Below are 16,530 nucleotides of genomic sequence, written 5' to 3'. Positions count from 1 at the left end.
TGGTGACTGGGATACTGACTTAATTAGGGAGTGAAGCAGTGAAGGCCCAGTTGACATTATGTAACATGTTTTAGTGGATCCATTCAGCATGGTTTTGTGATTTTTCTCAAAAACTTCATTCAATAACACACGTATGTGAGGGAAAGCAATGGATGGTGGGAGTGATCCAAGGCTGAGGCTTGGCAGGAAAATACTGGTGACAGGAAGAGGCAGGGGACTCAAGAGGACAGTGTAGAGTAGAATTCACCAAGGGGTCAAGACGGGGAAAGGAGAAGGTAGCTAGTGTAGGGGCAATGGCCTAGAAGAGAACTGAGAGGTTCTCTCATTGAGGTCATGTTACAGTGTGGATGAAGAACAAGGTTTGGTTTCAGAAGGCAGAGGGAGAGATGGAATGCCAATATATTATAATCAGGCAAGAGAATTGGAGTTCATGAATGTTGAATTGGTACATTTGTGAGTGATGGCAAGATCAAGGGTATAACTAACTTTCTGTGTGGCTGAGGTGAAATGTCATAGGTTGTGGGAAATGAGTAAGTTGAGGAATTGAGAGGTTCGGGTGTTTGAGGAAGTTATCAATATGTATACTAAAGTCCCATGGTATAAGGGCAGGGGTTAGGAAGGAAAGAAGATTGTGAACCAGGCACTAAACTCATTGAGGAAAGGGAGTATCCTGGAGGTCACAGGAGACAATAGCTACAAGGATTTTGATTGGTTGGCAGATATAGATTGTTCAGTTGTTTTTCAGGCCTAACTCTTCATTGACCCCATTTGGGGTTTTTTTGGGCAAAGATACTAGAGTGGTTTTCCTTTTCCTTATCCAACTTATTTTATAGATGAAGGACTGAGGCAAACAGAGTTAAGTGACTTCCAAGGTCACACTGCTAGTAAGCAGCTGAGGCCAGATTTGAACTCAGGAAGATGAGTCTTTCTGACTCCACATCTGGCTTTCTATCCCAGCTGCCCCAAATATATATAGAGTGAACCTCAAAGGAGAGGTTATTGAAAGATGGTGACAGGAGAACCATATGTGGCAATGGGGAGCAAGGAATATTTCAACAATGGGGGGGAATGGTCAATGTCAGAAAGGGTGGCCAGGGAGTGAATCAGGTCTCAGTGAGAACTAGATAGAAGAGAATGAAATGACTCAAGATGAAAGGAAATTTGTTACCTATGAAACAGGCATTCTAGAGAGCACAGTGAAAAAGGTGGTTAGCGTTGGAGCAGGACATTATGGGGGATGGATTGAGGGGGAATAGGAAGAAGGGAACAATGAGGACAAGTAATGGGGTTTGAATGACCTAAAGGGGAAGAGCAGTTCCCTACTCAAGGTCTGCACTGGCAAAAGTTTGGCGCAGATTAAGAAGTGAGGTAGCACTGGTGCTCCTACTGATATCATCTCATATAGTTCATCCAGTGGGGCTGTGAAATCAGGACTTGGGTTCAAATCCCACCTCTGAATACAGCATGACCTTGGGCAAACCACTTCTACTTCTCTGGGCTTGTTTCATCATCTGTAAAACGAAGCGTTCGGACAGAGGATATCCTCTGAGGTGGCCTTCAGTTCTACATTTATGATCCTGTGATCCTCTTGCCTCCGACCAGGTCCCTAGATCTGACAGTAACATTGACTAAAGTGGGTCCCATATACCAGATGCCATAGAATACACATACCTTAGGATACAACTACAGCAGGGGAAGGGAAGGGACTAAGCATTTATGAAGAACCTGCTTTACAAATATTACCTCATTTGATCTTCACAACAATCCTGGGATAGGCGCTATGATTATCCTCCCGTGATATGAGGAAACTGAGGCAAACAGTGGTTAAGTGACTTACCCAGGTCACTGGGTACATGTCTGAGGCTGGATCTGAGCCACGATCCTCCCAACTACAGGCCCTTTATAAGTTGCAGTGCCCTAACCACTGTGCCACACAGTTGCCTCATAGTAGCACATGGCAGTCTTCAAAGGATTGACACAGACAAAAAAGCAGATGAATTGGTTGTGTTCTTTCTCATTACCATTTTTTAGCTCAGAACTTGACCTGCTTTGAGAAAGGAACTACAAGGATCTGTAGAACAGTTGGCTAGTTGATACAGAACTTAAATTTCACTCACAACACAGCACCAAATGAGGGAAGAAACACGGAAGCCCCTTTTGGGGCTGGGGCTGTTGCCCAAGGTTTAACCCCTCACCCTTAGACAGAGAATCAATCTCCTTAGGTATCCCTGGTTATCTGCATTCATTTCTGTTGCAATAAAGATAAAAGGCTACAATCTGATAACAAAATTTCCCATCTCCGAGAGTGGCTTTTGTTTCTATTTCTCTTTCCTCTCTGCCTTTTTCAGGTCTGGCTTTACAATGTAAGGATCGTGGGCTTTGTATGGTCCAGGGATACAGATACAGATACAGCACCTAGTATTAAAGTGATATTATTAGTTCAGTTCTAATAAAAAAAATCATCTCCCAAATGCTAAAAAAGTCAAGCCTGGCAATACAGATATTTAAGGGAACACTATTATCAGAACATACCACAAAATCTCTAAAAGTCACATATATGTGTATATATAGGAAGGTGGAATTAGTTTGATCACATCTGCTTTTGAGATTTAAGATTTCATTGTTATTTCTTTAAATTTTCATCCTTCTTTAACTATGTATGTATATATTCATATAACCAAAACTTCTTCCATAAGGGGTACAGAGCAAGAAAGGAGGATCTACAGTGATAGGAAGAATCATGGGAAGGACCCAGGAGTCTTTAGAGGCTTCAAATGAAATAATACAGCTACAGAAACACATGGTATAAACTACTTCCAAAGCAAACATACAAGGGTTATTCTACTTAGAAACCATTTTGATTAGGCAAAACTACACATTCCTCTTAAACCCTACAGCTTAAAAAAAGGATTTAGTCATAATCATATGTAAGATCCATAAGATTTACTCCCACCATTTACATGGCAAAAGAGAAAGATAAGAAGTGACAGTAGTTACTGCAGTTTGTTTGAAATACAAAGCCTTTCTTGCTAATTCATCCCTTCTCTAGCTAAGTTTGTGCCTTCTCTGTTTAAGCTGATTTGGAATTTTCCATCTCAACTTTCTTTCTAGTCTATCTGTCCTGCATGACTTGCCCATAGTAACATATTAACTTGTTTAGGGAAGCAGTTGTCATCTGCTGATAGTAAAATGTTTATAAAATTGAAACGTACATTTGCCATTTTCCCCTCCTATTCTGCTGTCTCATGAATCCTCAACAAAAGTTCATTAAATCACTTATGTCCTTTCCTCCCCAAAATGTTTCTTTCTAAAAAACAGAATTTATAAGGAAGATTCCCATTTTTATTAAAAACAAAAACAAAAAAAAACTACTGTCCTCATCAGGCATCAAAAATCTCTCTTCTATAGCTAAAATGTATTTGTCATATTCAGTCTTAATTACTAGAATGAGTCTGAGAGCCCATGACTTTTCTTCTTTTCTACACACATGCTAGAGATTTTAAAAACACTTTATTTAATAAAAGTTAAACATACAAAACTGAAATTAACACATTTGTCATAAAAATCACCATCTTCCATTAATAGGAAGTACCTTTTTCTATGCATGTCATTCTAAACTATCAGTTGCATATATTAGCTTGAACTGAATGCAACTCAGGTAATTGTGATGGTCACTTGCATCAATGAGTGCTGACAACCTGATCTAGTTAACAAAAATTACAAACTCAGCTACATGAACATAATATACAAGGAAATTATGGTCAGATTAATGCACAAGAAATACAGTAGAATTTAATGGTGAAAACATTCAGAGTACTCTTGTTCATTAATTCAGCCTTAGTCTTTACAAAAATAATATCTACATTGTATACAGGGCTATACATTAGCTTTTTTTTTTTCTCATATAAACATTACACATCCAAAGGTGGCACCACTACCAGAAGTGAAAGTCAACAGAGGAGAAAAGCAAACAGGTACAAAACTTATAAAAGGTAGCTGGTCTTCAACATGGTTTCTCACACAAAATAAAGTCTCAATGAAAAGTGTAAGAGGACTGAAGTCATTCCAAAAAAGGCTAGAGACTCAAGAAGTTATTGGAGGGAAAAACTTCACAACAAATTTTGCCGCCCACAAATGGACCTATATCTGGGCATAATTTGATGACAACAATTAGGGTATAAACTGAAATTAGAACAAGTTGGAAAGAACAAATTTGTTCGGCAGGATAGTGATTTACCATGACGCTCCAAAGGCTGCTGGAATACGTGGCAAATTCAAAGCATCTGAAAGTTGCAAGTTATGACTTGGAAGGGGTACAACTCTTAGATATGTGGCAAAGTCTAATATCTGGAAGGTAAACACTTCATCTAGGTGCTGAATTTAGGCAGCGTCTGTCTACAAAAGTTGCATTACAGGATAAAATCTGGGGGAAATGGTAGTAATGAAGAAAGTCAACTGAAAAGCAGTCATCAAATGCAATTTCTTCAAGTCTCATTCTATTGTCTGAAGTCAGATAATGATGACAATAGTCTCTTCCTTACTATCTAACAAATAATTTACCTTTAGAAAAATATAAGGATAAAAAGGTAAATGTAAAGCCCTGCAGAGATGAAATCCACCAGTTTCTCTGATTACTGAGGCATCAAATGCCTGACATTGTATTTAGAGGTATCTTGATACTGTGTCATGGGTTTATCGGCAATTCCACAAGTTCCTACTCCAACTTTGCCAGTTACGCTCTCAGGTGAGGCAAAAATACTCCTTTTTACCTAAGAAAATAATAAAAAAAATATTCATGATTAGCCTTGGGGAAAATTTAATTTTTAAACTTAAAATACTATATTACATTTAGGCTATAAAATATATTTTTAAAAAGCCTTACCAATTATGAAAACCAAGCACTAATGTCAAAGCTAAGGAAAGAAAAATTTTCAAGCAGAAGACACTTCAGTTTGGATGAGACATGAAGAAGCAAATGTTAAACATGCCATAGACACTGAGTAAATAATTCTTTCTTCAAAAAATATTAGCTAAGTCCTCATAAGTTGTTATTCAATTTTATTTTGGAAAATTCAAATTCTGAACTCAGTTAAAACAGTCTTATTTTATACCAGCTAGAATCATGACTATGTGAATTTAATGTTGACCAGTCATCTAAAGTTTAAATTCTGAGTTACTCTGCTCTTTGATAATTGCAAAATAGACTTCTCTAGGGGAAAAAAAAAGCCCCTCTACCCACAGATGGTATATGAACTACATGTAATAACTATGATATGCAGAAATACTTGACTTCCTATATGTTATCTTAGAACATCACAGTCAAAGGACTTTAAGTTAGAAGAGAACTCAGTCATCATTGAGTACAGTGTCCTCACTTTACACACGCCACTGAGACTCAGCGGTAAAGCGTGTCAATAATATCACAGAAGTAAAGCTAGAAGGGACCTCTGAAGCCGTCAAGTCCAAATCCTTCATTTTACAGTTGAGGAAACTGAGGCCCAGGTAGGTTTAGTAATTTCTTGAGGTCACACAGGTAGTAAGCATCAGAAGCAAGAATGAACTCAGTTCTTCTAACTACCAGTTCACAAGACACACTGACTTATTTATGTTCACACAGCTAGAATGTAAACAGAGATCTCGACTCCAAATCTAATATTCTACTGCCTTCTGCTGCACCACAGCTGTTTCTCCATCCAGTAAAGTATACTTTGGAGTATGAGTAAAAGATACAAAGCATTAGTGTGAAACTAAGTGAAGACATGATTTATAACCTGGGAGAGACAACAGATTCTTAGAGCAGGTAAATCAGTATTGTTTAATCATATGTTGTATATAGTACAGCAAATCTCCCTTGTGCAAAACATTTTTCAAGTTTCACATTTTAGAGAAGGAAAATGTCTTAGACTCATGTATAACACCCATAGAAAATTCAGTATTAACCCAAAGAGATTTTCAAGGGGGATTTATCCTTCAGTTCAATTTACTAAAGTTAAATAGGAAAAAATATCATTTTTATCATTTATATTTCTTGCACAATCTTGTCTCATTTCCTACAAAGATTCTTTTAAAAATAGCTGCTTCACCTCTGGAAAACAAAACACAATGAAAGGACCGACTAACCTGGCCTTTTTTGTTTTTAGAATAGGCTCTATTGTTGAACTGCTGCCATTTCACCTTCTGGTCCTCTCTTTCCTGTTCAAGTTCTTTTATTCTCTGAGCTTTTTTCAATGCTTTCTTCTTTTTATATTCTCGTTGCTGGGCAATCATTTCTTTTCTGTGTGAAAAGAAATAAGATAAATAAGATGCCAACTCTGAAGTCAGTGACTATGAAAAAAAAAGTCCACCTGTGTGTATAAATAAAAGCTATTAATTCACTAAAACCAATGCCAATCAAAAGCAAGAATTTAAAACTTTTTCTTAGCTAAATGGTGTCCATGGAAACCCTCAAGCACAAATATAATCTCAGTTACCTGATAATAACTGAGTCTAATTATGAACGTTTCACTTGATTACACAACTCTTGCTACTATGCATTTGAATAAAGTACTAATTTTTTATTGGCAGCCAAGACTTTTCCATTTTCCAAACAGAAGTAGTTAGCAAGAAATGTTACCCTCATCACTACAAAATATATGGAGGGTAAGAAAAAGCAAACAATAAAATTTCTCCATCTACATGACCAGGTATTGTTATCACAAAGAAAAACCAACCAATTTAAATTTGAATTTATGTCAGCAAGGTAACTATTATGTAGATTTCTTTTACTTTAGGGTCAGAAACACCAAAGTTTCTTATAATAATTTTTACTTAGACATTAGATTTTTCACTAATTGAAGAATGCAAGTCAATAAAGAAATAAGGGAACAACTATAGCCTAAACCTCACAGCCTGAGAAGGGACAGAATAAGCACTGAGAACAGGAACATAGTCATGATCAAGCATGGCTATTACAATGGTGAGATAAAATGATCAATCAACTATATGGTAATAAAGGCTGTGATGCTTCACCAAGATTTACTTAAAATGGCTCCAAGACAGTATAATGCCCCAAATGTGTTGATGTAGCAACTCGTTCTCAGTTAAATTTGTAATGTTCATTCCCTAGTTCTGCTCTCTGCCTGATCCCAGAGGAGGGGAAAAAACTGGGACTAATGGGCGGAAGCTATATGGAAGAATTTGTTTTGATATGTGAAATAACTTCCTAAAAATTAAAGCCAACCAAAGGAAATGAGATGGCTAGGGAACAGAGTAATCTCTTGGCACTAGAGGCCATCGAGCAAAATCTAGATTACCATCACTTGTCAAAGATTAAATTCAAATATTAATTAAATGCCCACATTAATTAAAAGTCACTAGGCAAAGAACTGTGCCCCCTCCCCCCAATAACAACCTCTGCCCTCAAAGTTGTTGTGGGAATTCATGCTTCAAGTAGAGGTTGAAATACATGACCTACGAGAACATTCCTACTTGAGAAATTTTTAATTCTATGAAATACAACACTATGAAATCAGAATTAAAAAGTTTTCATTTATAGTTAAGAATCAAAATGACAAAGTGACATATTCAAGCTATCACACTTTTTGTTGTTAAACTCTTATGACTTAAAATTTAAAACTTTGTAGAAACATATATAATGTAAATAATGTACAAATATCATTTAGGTAAAATTAACTCCATATTGGTTTGAAAAGATTTTCTACCCAATCATCAGGACAATGGTAAATGAGTTAAGAGATACAATTTTTTTTGCCTCAAACACAGGTATTCTGACTGCAGATGGCATAAAAGAACTCAAACGGAGAAAATACAACCTAAGTTCATATGTCACAAATCATCATTTAGTCACTTACTTTGACATGGGCTTATTTCCACTGTCCTCCTTTGCCTTTCTTCCTTCTTCCACCGGCTTCAAATTGAGTAGAGGTGTGACTTCAGCATTACCATAACCAGCAAATGTGATGGCAGCGGTCCCATTTTCTTCATCTATCTCCTCAATCTCTGCTTCATAACACCTGTAAAGATATCATGGCTGTAAGCAGGTGAGTAAAGGTTTGGTACTCAACCTTATAAGATCTATACTGTAGTCTCTCAGCTACTATATAGGAAGCTAAAATAAATCTTCCATAATCAACAGGTACATACAAATAGCATATATTACAGAGTAGTCTGGGATGGTCTACTACTCCCTCAATAACACTATACATTAAGTTTAAAACTACAATCTAGGGTAAAGGTGACTTGGGCTATCTTATTAAACAGTCAAGTTAACATGAACCATCCCTCTCCTTATAAGAAAACATAAAGTTGAAAATTTTCACTTACTGTTATCTACCAAGAATAAAATTAGCTAGAGAGAGGGATTCAAATGGGGTAGCTCAAACTGAATGAAAATCTCTTACCATTGTATTGTAATAATTCATGTTACAGTTAGAGAAGTTTGTTTCTACACTTACTGTCCATCTTCACTCCAGACTGCCATACATTTGTCCCCTACTTTCCAGGAGTGAGTGGGCTGAGCAGAAGCAAAACTGTCTGAACTTGCAAGGGTTTCCGAAGGTTGGGTTGAAAGAAGATCTTTGGTTAGTTCTATAACTTCCTAAAGGGAAAAGCAAAAGTGATATAACACACCATTACTTTTTTGATTAGTACTATCAACAATTTTCAATCAGAAGAAACACAAGAGATATCAAACTTTGAAAACCCCATTAACTACAAATATTAATGAAAATGGGCTATGCTTAAGCTTATACATATGTAAAATAGCATATTTTATGTAGCATATTAGAAGTGGCTATTTTAGCAAATCATTGTTTCCTAAGGAACAGAAATAGGGTCAAACCATTCAAAAGGGAAATATAATTGGCATGTCTTTTAATATGACTGTCCTATTTAAAAGAGGTTACAAGGTAATAGTACTGGCTAAATTGGAACTGGAGCTTGACATCCATCCCCCCTCCTTTCTCCCCCCCTTCTGCAAAAAAACCAAAATGGCTAAAGAGCACTTGAAGCAGCTTTATTAATACCAAAAACATGCCAACACACACTAAATTTTTTTTACCAGAATATCCATGAAGTTACATCAATAGCAGATAAAACCAGCAATCTCTCCTACTTGCCCAGGAAAGGTTAAGCAAATGACATTTTTCAAAACAACTTATTTCAGTACCACAATAGCCATGCAATTTAGCATAGATCCATAAAAAGGTATTAGGTGGGGTTTAAAAGCAATCAGGTAATAGATGAGCAATCATTTGTTAACAGTTGCTCTGCTACTTCAGGCTAACACTTGATTAGATATTGGTATTAAAAAACTTTCAGTATATTTAAAAAATACAGTGGACAGATGCATTTTTATAACTATCTGTTAGATTCCCCAGATGAACAAATCTACTCTGCATCAACTTACCTAATTTTGTTTTTAAAACACTGCTTAACTAACTATAAAGCATCAGAACACAAATAGTTCTAGCAAGTGTGCACATTAATAATCTGTTCCAATGCCATGTATAAATATTGTTTTAAATGTTATCTTGAGGGGTGAGAAATAAGGAGTCACATCAGTACTGAGTTTCTTCTGGCTCCTACTAGTTGATTACGGTAGTTTTTACTGAATGGCCAAAAAGCCTAAATATTACTTTGTATCTCAAGTTTCCAAATCTTCCTGGCTTTTCCTGACAGACTCATATTTGAGTCTACACAAAAGTAACATCAAACCCTTGGAGAAAGGTAAAAATCTTGAGCATAAAAGCAAAGAATCAGATGCCTTCACTAAAAGAAAAACAAAAGCTAAAAGTACAGTGTAGTTATACTAATGAAATTCTCTCTGTCGCCAAGCAGCTATGCAAATAGCTTTTAATAATAATATAGCTTTCTGTGAATACAACAAAGTTTACAAATTTGTTATGTACCTGATTTAGTGAATCAGTTATTTATATAATACAGTTAAGTGAACTAGCATATTCTTCAAAGCCAGCCACTTAAGTACTAGGAATAGAACCCAGGAAACCTATTTTGTATTGCCTTTTAATTCCCTAATCAATGAACTACACTATTTTCTGGCTCTTTTGGGTTGTCTCAGAGCAAAAAAAATAAATTCTCAATCTAAATGCCCCACATTTATAAAGTATATGTATAGTGACCTCATCTTAGAATAATAATCTTTTGGTTATTTCATGATAAAGATAGGTATTTTCAATAAAGAGAGGCCCTGAAAAGCTGTTAACTGTTAAGAGAAATCAAAATTCACAGAGCACAGCTCTGAAATGATAAAAACTCTACATGAAGATTGTTTTCCCCCAAAAAAAGGTTTACCTAGTGCCTTTTTAAGTTTGCCAGTATTTGAATCCTTACTTCACACACGCTTCTAAATGTCTTTCCCCAATTGTGCATGTGGACCAAGGTATTAGAAATAAAGTATTTTACATATGAGGGAGTTCTTGAAGGTACATACCATTAATTAACTTTTCCTCCCCCAAGTCTGAGTTCTGAAACTGCTCCTTCATTGACAGATGGGCAGCAGTTACAGTAATCGGCAATTCCAGGAAGCATCAGGAGTTGTGATATACATATCAGCAGGTCAAAGGGGGTGCACCCAAGCACTGTGCTTACTGAAGGAAGGCGTTTCGGGGATGCAGAGAGCCACTGTAATATATGAGACAGGTGACTTGACCCCTGCCTCCTTTAGAACCAGTTTATTTAGCAAAACAGCTTAATATATAGACTATTTCTGTGAATATCCATAGACTTACTGGGCAGCAAACCTAGAAGTTACTATACCCACTTTATTTGAAGGGAAAAGAGAATGCAAAGTATGACTTACAAAAGATTAATCTGCTGTCTGCTGAGTGATTTTACTGGCTATAAAAGACAGCACTTACAGGACAAATAGAGAAAATTCAATGGCAAGAAGAAAGCCAAGACATTAAAAGAAATGTAGAAAAAGGCATCTCATGTGACAAAGCGTCAAATGGATGGATGGCAGAAAATTAAAAACCAGGTCGAGTTCAGTAAAAGAAAAAAAAGTTGAAGCTGTGAAATGGCTTGAATACATACATGCAAAAAATGAGAAGGCCAAAAACTCAATGAAGAAGAACTGAATTTAAACAGATTTCTTTAGACCAACTGTTAAGGGCATAATGAAATACTAAAGGCTGCAATATAAACTCTAATTGTGTAGTTTCAAAGAGAACAAATCCATATATTTCTCAGAACCTTTTGTCTTAAAAGATAAAATTCATCTTTGAACAACTGTTTTGTTCATAATGGGCCTGTATTTTGCAGTAATGTGACTTTTTTACATGGTACAAAGCTGGGAAAAAAAAGGAAAAAACCATACTGCTCTAATTTTGAAAAGAACAGAATTCACAATAACATGGCTGTATGAGGACCTAGAACTTAGGTCTCTTATACAAGTATTTTAAATTAATGGTAGTAGTGTTCATTTTACAATAAAAAGATTACAAGGCTGGGTTGCTGGGTATCTAAAATTAGTACAAATGACACTGGCATAAGGCAGTTTTGCCTTGGATTCTGATTAGAGAGCATTTTTCATGGAAGTACAGGATGGATCTCATTAAAAAGGTTCTCACCTATAATGCTGTCCCACAGGATGAACTTCTAAGGATAGCATTATACCAAAGCCAACCTTACAACATTTTATCTTCTTCCAAGTTTCTAACAGGGATCTTTTAAAATGGTTATTCATTATTCAATGGTAGGCACTAACATTAGGCATGCTGATTTTAATGCCATACCTATTAATTTCCTTATTTTCAAAATAAGGAACGTTTCTGACAAAATGATATATTGGGGAGGCAGGAGAAATTATGAATTACTAATAATATTTTAACTAAATAGACTTCACAAAATAAACACTTGGTTAGTCAGTATAGCAGTTTCATCTTTAATAACTATACATGCCCATATGTTATATGGGGCATCACAGATATAGATAGGTATGAAAATGCAGGGGAGGTAGAAGAAGGATTTGCTTACATATATTCTCCAGTCTTTGCACTTTCCCTCTTCCAAAAAATGTGCAAATCTGACTTTTAAATAAATTAGGTCAAATTATTTAAACTTTTTCTGTAAGGCATACTACTTTAAAAGTTCATTTACATATGTCTGTATTTAGAATTTACTATGAGGAAATATAGCATCTCAGACAAATTGTTTAAGAACTCACACTAGGGAACATGTTTAGAATAAAAAGTTTAATTTTTATATCAATGTTGAGAATAATACCAGGAACAGTCTGTAGGATTTTATATTAATTGGTTTTGTTAGAGAGCTGAAGCTGATGGTGAGTGATAGCTAGAAGCATATGGACAACTGTTTAAAGCTCTGTGTGTGATTCAGGGAGGAAATAATTTCAGTCTAAATATATTTCTAAAGTTCAGCACTTCTTAAAATGTGGGTCGTGACCCTATACTGGGTACAGAAGCACTGAAGGGGTTGTGAATAGAAAAAGTTTAAGCCCTGTTCTAAACAAACTATAAAACTCAAAGATGACAGTCATTTAAAATGTGAAAACTCACTCTTTTAAATAAGCTTACCTTTAAAATGAATGCCAAAATTTCACAACTGCAATTCAAATTGCAAGTACACTTCTATCCAAGGAGTAAACTATTTTCTTAGCATTCTTAAAATTCAATTTATAAAAAAAGCTATGGATAATAACTTCATAGGCAAACTAAGGATTAGAGATTTACAAAAAACTATCTAAACTATAGTTTGCAATACACCATGACTTCACTTATTATTCAAAAAATTTAGACTGCCAACAACAAAGCATTTGTAATCTGTATACGTCAAATGTATACACTGTAAACTCTAACCTTGAAGTTCAAAAGTGTAACATTTCCTATTCAGAAAAAAACCCTGAAAAGATACATTGAGACTTTCAATTTAGTAACAAAAAAGGAAGAAGCTTTGAGGAGAAAAAACGCTATTCAATAGGGCTTAAAACTAAAATTTACCCTAAATTAATTTTTTCCCTTTATCCATTAAAAAAATTTCTAGTTTTAAATTTCCAACATGTGACTAGTTCAGTTTTTGTGACAATCCCTTTGGATTTCATTCCTAGGTATATACTGATTAACTCAATATTAATTTATTTCCTAAAGAACAAATCCAAATGTTGCCATTTTTAAAAATGTGTACCTTTCTCAAGAGTTCTTAAAATTTTTAAACCCACAATTTTTCTGTCAGATCTTATGATTCCTTTTTAAAAAATAACTACTATGAATGAAACCATCTAAAAACTTTGTAAGAGTTCCTCATTTTGACTTTATGCAATTCCATCAAACTGTACAGCAACCTTAACTATGCAAACATTCTTCAAGAACCAGCTGTTTTGTGTTGGTGTTTTCTGATGTGTCTGTGCCTCCAGTAAAAAGTGTAACTATGTAGAAATCAGAATTAGGAGTATAGTTTTTCAAGCAATATTTTCTGGTGTCCCCCATACTCACTTGCAAATCTTTTTTCAATTTTAGCAAGTCTTCATTTTCTCCATTCCCAGATAATGCCGCCTCAACTTGCTGAAGCTGAGCCTTGTAGCTAGCCAGCTGCTTTGCTAGATCTTCAGACATCTTCAAGAAAGGGGAAAATAATATTAAAATGGAAGTACGGAACCAAGAATACAATAAAATGTCACAATCAGCTTTAAAAAATTATTTCCTGCAAGTTTCACAGTACCTCAAAATAATTACTATCGATCCCTTACTCTTAATTTCTTAATATACTTTTGAGATTATCCCCACCTTTATTTTTTAAGGAAAGGGAAACCAGAAACTGGGAAAAGATTAGAAGATAGGCAACTTGCTTCTAGTACTGCCAATTTATCACTACAAAACACTGGGCAAATATAAAGTCCCTCTGAGTCTCAGTTTCCTCATCTGTAAAAATAAGATTGGACTCAATCTCTATGTTCTCTTTCAAATCTGAAGGACTATGGTTTGCATTAAGGCTTTACCTAACACCTCTACTCCAAAGCAGACATCATTCACCTACAACACTTACTCAGCTTTTGATCATATCACTCCCCTGCTGAAAAAATATTTAGAGGCCTGTAGGATACAATACAAACTCCCATCACCTAGTTCTAAACTACCTTTTTAGTCTTATTTTATATTGATCCTATTACACAAACTGGTCTACTAGTCGTTCCCTGATCCTGGAAGGCAGACGTTAATCTCTCACTGTATTGCATTCATATAGGCCATTCCTCATGCCCAGAATGTTACCTCCCTCATTTCTACAAGTTAGAATCCTCACATTTTAAGGTTTTAGCAAATGTACTATTTGCTCTATAAAGTCTTACGTGATGATCCTTCCCCAAACCAGAAGTGTTCTCTCCCCCTCAAATTATAATAGCTTACATTTATACTATGCTCTATGTACGTTTTGTGTGTGTGTGTGTGTGTGTATATTTGCATATAACAATCCTGTGAATTAAGAGATACTTAACCTCATTTTATAGATGGGAAAATTGAGGATTAGAGAGGTAAAATGACTTGTGCTCATAGTCATGTGGCACATGTGTTGGGGCAAGATTTGAACGTAAGTCTTTTCTGACACAAGGCAAAGCACGAGAGCACCTTGTCTGAATTTCTCCTTTGCCCCACTATGGTCTGACATGTATTAAGCTTAGCTGTATAGGTAGATATTGTTTGTGTGTTTGTATCACTACAATTTAGCACAATACCTTGAACACAGTCAATTTCTAATAAAAGTTTGAATTGCCTTATATTCCTGATCTTACATCAAGAATTAGGTACACAAAGCAGCATGAAAATGAAAATATTCAAAGGCATCTGGGGTTTAAAACCAAATAAATCTAACAAACATTTATTTATATCTGCCTAATAGCAGATCTTTGGGAATTTGGAATGAATGCTGGCTCCCTTATGTTTACACTTCTCAAAATCCTTCAAGACTAGATTCAAAATGCCATTTCTTCCATAAGCCTTTCCTGATCCCATCCCCTCCCAAAAGAGGATGAGATCTCTATATCCCGGTAGGCTAGGGCTTCAATCTGTATTTATCACCTTCCTTCATCCTATCATAATCTACACATAAAAGTTTTTCCCTAGGAGGAAAAAACAAACAAACCGGGTAAACTGACAGCTGGACCAAAGTATTTCTATCTCCTCCAGCAGCCAACCCTGAGCTTTACAAGCAGAAAAGCATGGCGCTTGAAAAGTATTTGTTGGATTGTTAGGCTAATGCTACGTGCAAAACAAAAGCCCAAAGGCTGGTAAAGACTCAGTAAGAAATAACAAATGGTCCATACGGCCTAATGAAGCGTACCTTTAAGTGGCGGTACACATAAATAACTTAAATACAAAATGGGATGAATTAATTGCAAGAGACACAGATCCAGAGGCGGGGCCTCCTCCCAATACTAAGTTCTCAGACGTCAGGCACGGAACAGGGCGGGGAGTCTTGAGTACTTTTTGGAGAGGATCCACAGGACACCAGACTACAGGCCCCGCGAACTAGAAGCGGCTCCTCCTGCCCCAGGGCGTCAGGGCCTCGGGCCGCTTCCCCCACCTCCCTCTAGGTCTGCCCCTTGCCCTTCCCATGCTCTCCCCTCCATTGGAAGTCCTGTCGCCCTCCTTCCTCCCCCCCCGCCGCCCCGCCCCGGGTCCCCGGCTTCCTCAGCCCCCCCAGGGTCGGCCCCAAGGACCCTGGTTTCCCGGACAACCAGCAGCACATCACAAGGCCGGGTCTCCCCGAACCCCCTCCGGGCCTGGGACAGGTCGAGAGAGCCAAAGTTTCCCCGCCTCGGAAAACAAGAAGCGGCCGGCTTTGGTGCTGCGCTCGCCCCGCCTCGGGCCAGGCCTCCAAGGCCTCCTGCTCAGGCCTCAGTTTCCGTCCGGCCCACAGTCAGCCCGACTAGGCCTCTTCCCGCCCGCCCGCCGCCGCCGCCGCCGCCTACCCGGAGGTTTACCTTTTATAGGGCCGAGGCCGGAGCCGGGGCCGGAGCCGAGGCGGCGGCGGCAGCAAAAGGTGGGGCACCGAGGCCAGACAATGACGGCGGCGGTAGCACCGGCTCCCTTCCTCAGCGACGGCAACGGCGACAACTCGAGCCGGGGACTCAGAGGAGGAGGGTGTCAGTCGGCGGGGAGGGGGAGGGGAAGAGCAGAGCAGAGCGGGCTAGGAAAGGAGAGGAAGAAGGGGACGGAGACACGAAAGAAATCTCGCGATATTCCTAACGCCTCGCGAGGCGACAGACGATTCGCGTGATTTCCCGGAGTGGATGCGGCCTCTGTCGTAGGCCTTTGGAGAAGGCAAGAAGGGGAAGTGACGTAAGAAGAAAGTTACGGTTGGGCGGGGAGTAGGGTGCGCATGCGTCATATCCGGTATTGAGTTGGCAGGGGTTGGAGGGTTGGGTGGTCTATAGTTCGGGGGTGAATAGGGTTGGGGTCATTGCTGCCTCGCTGTCTCCTCTGTTTCCCTAATTTCGTTTTGTCTTCTAGGGCTCTTCTGTGACGTAGGGTAGGGAGTGCCGCCATTGTGTGGATTAGG

At 37.6% G+C, this 16,530-nt stretch overlaps 1 protein-coding gene across 2 annotated transcripts; it reads right to left on the bottom strand.

The window, feature by feature from the left end:
* Positions 1 to 3,491: 3,491 nt before the first annotated feature.
* Positions 3,492 to 16,273, bottom strand: SMNDC1 (survival motor neuron domain containing 1). 2 transcript variants are annotated; one of them, XM_027852239.1, is made up of 6 exons: positions 15,953 to 16,273; positions 13,470 to 13,589; positions 8,454 to 8,596; positions 7,851 to 8,012; positions 6,121 to 6,274; positions 3,492 to 4,769 (listed from the first exon to the last, which is right to left on the bottom strand). In XM_027852239.1, the coding sequence occupies exons 2-6, from the start codon at positions 13,587 to 13,589 to the stop codon at positions 4,632 to 4,634; spliced, it is 717 nt and encodes a 238-aa protein (XP_027708040.1). In that variant the 5' UTR covers positions 15,953 to 16,273; the 3' UTR covers positions 3,492 to 4,631. The 2 variants fall into 2 exon arrangements, with proteins under 2 accessions (XP_027708040.1, XP_027708041.1); XM_027852240.1 differs by lacking the exon at positions 15,953 to 16,273 and adding an exon at positions 10,451 to 10,641 and having other exon boundaries at positions 13,470 to 13,562.
* Between the last annotated feature and the right edge of the window lie 257 nt (positions 16,274 to 16,530).

Source organism: Vombatus ursinus, unplaced genomic scaffold (assembly GCF_900497805.2).
Source record: "Vombatus ursinus unplaced genomic scaffold, bare-nosed wombat genome assembly UNPS02009205.1, whole genome shotgun sequence".
NCBI lineage: Eukaryota > Metazoa > Chordata > Mammalia > Diprotodontia > Vombatidae > Vombatus > Vombatus ursinus.
The sequence above is the reverse complement of the archived record's forward strand: the minus strand, read 5'-3'. Positions and strand labels throughout refer to the sequence as shown.

Excerpts from the sequence above, each read along its gene's own strand:
- SMNDC1 (XM_027852239.1), bottom strand. The coding sequence starts at position 13,589 with ATGTCTGAAGATCTAGCAAAGCAGCTGGCTAGCTACAAGGCTCAGCTT. Across the intron at positions 8,597-13,469 it reads AATTGAAAAAAGATTTGCAA|GAAGTTATAGAACTAACCAA; the intron begins GTGAGTATGGGG and ends TTTTCCCTTTAG. Across the intron at positions 6,275-7,850 it reads GGAAATAAGCCCATGTCAAA|AAAAGAAATGATTGCCCAGC; the intron begins GTAAGTGACTAA and ends CTTTTCACACAG.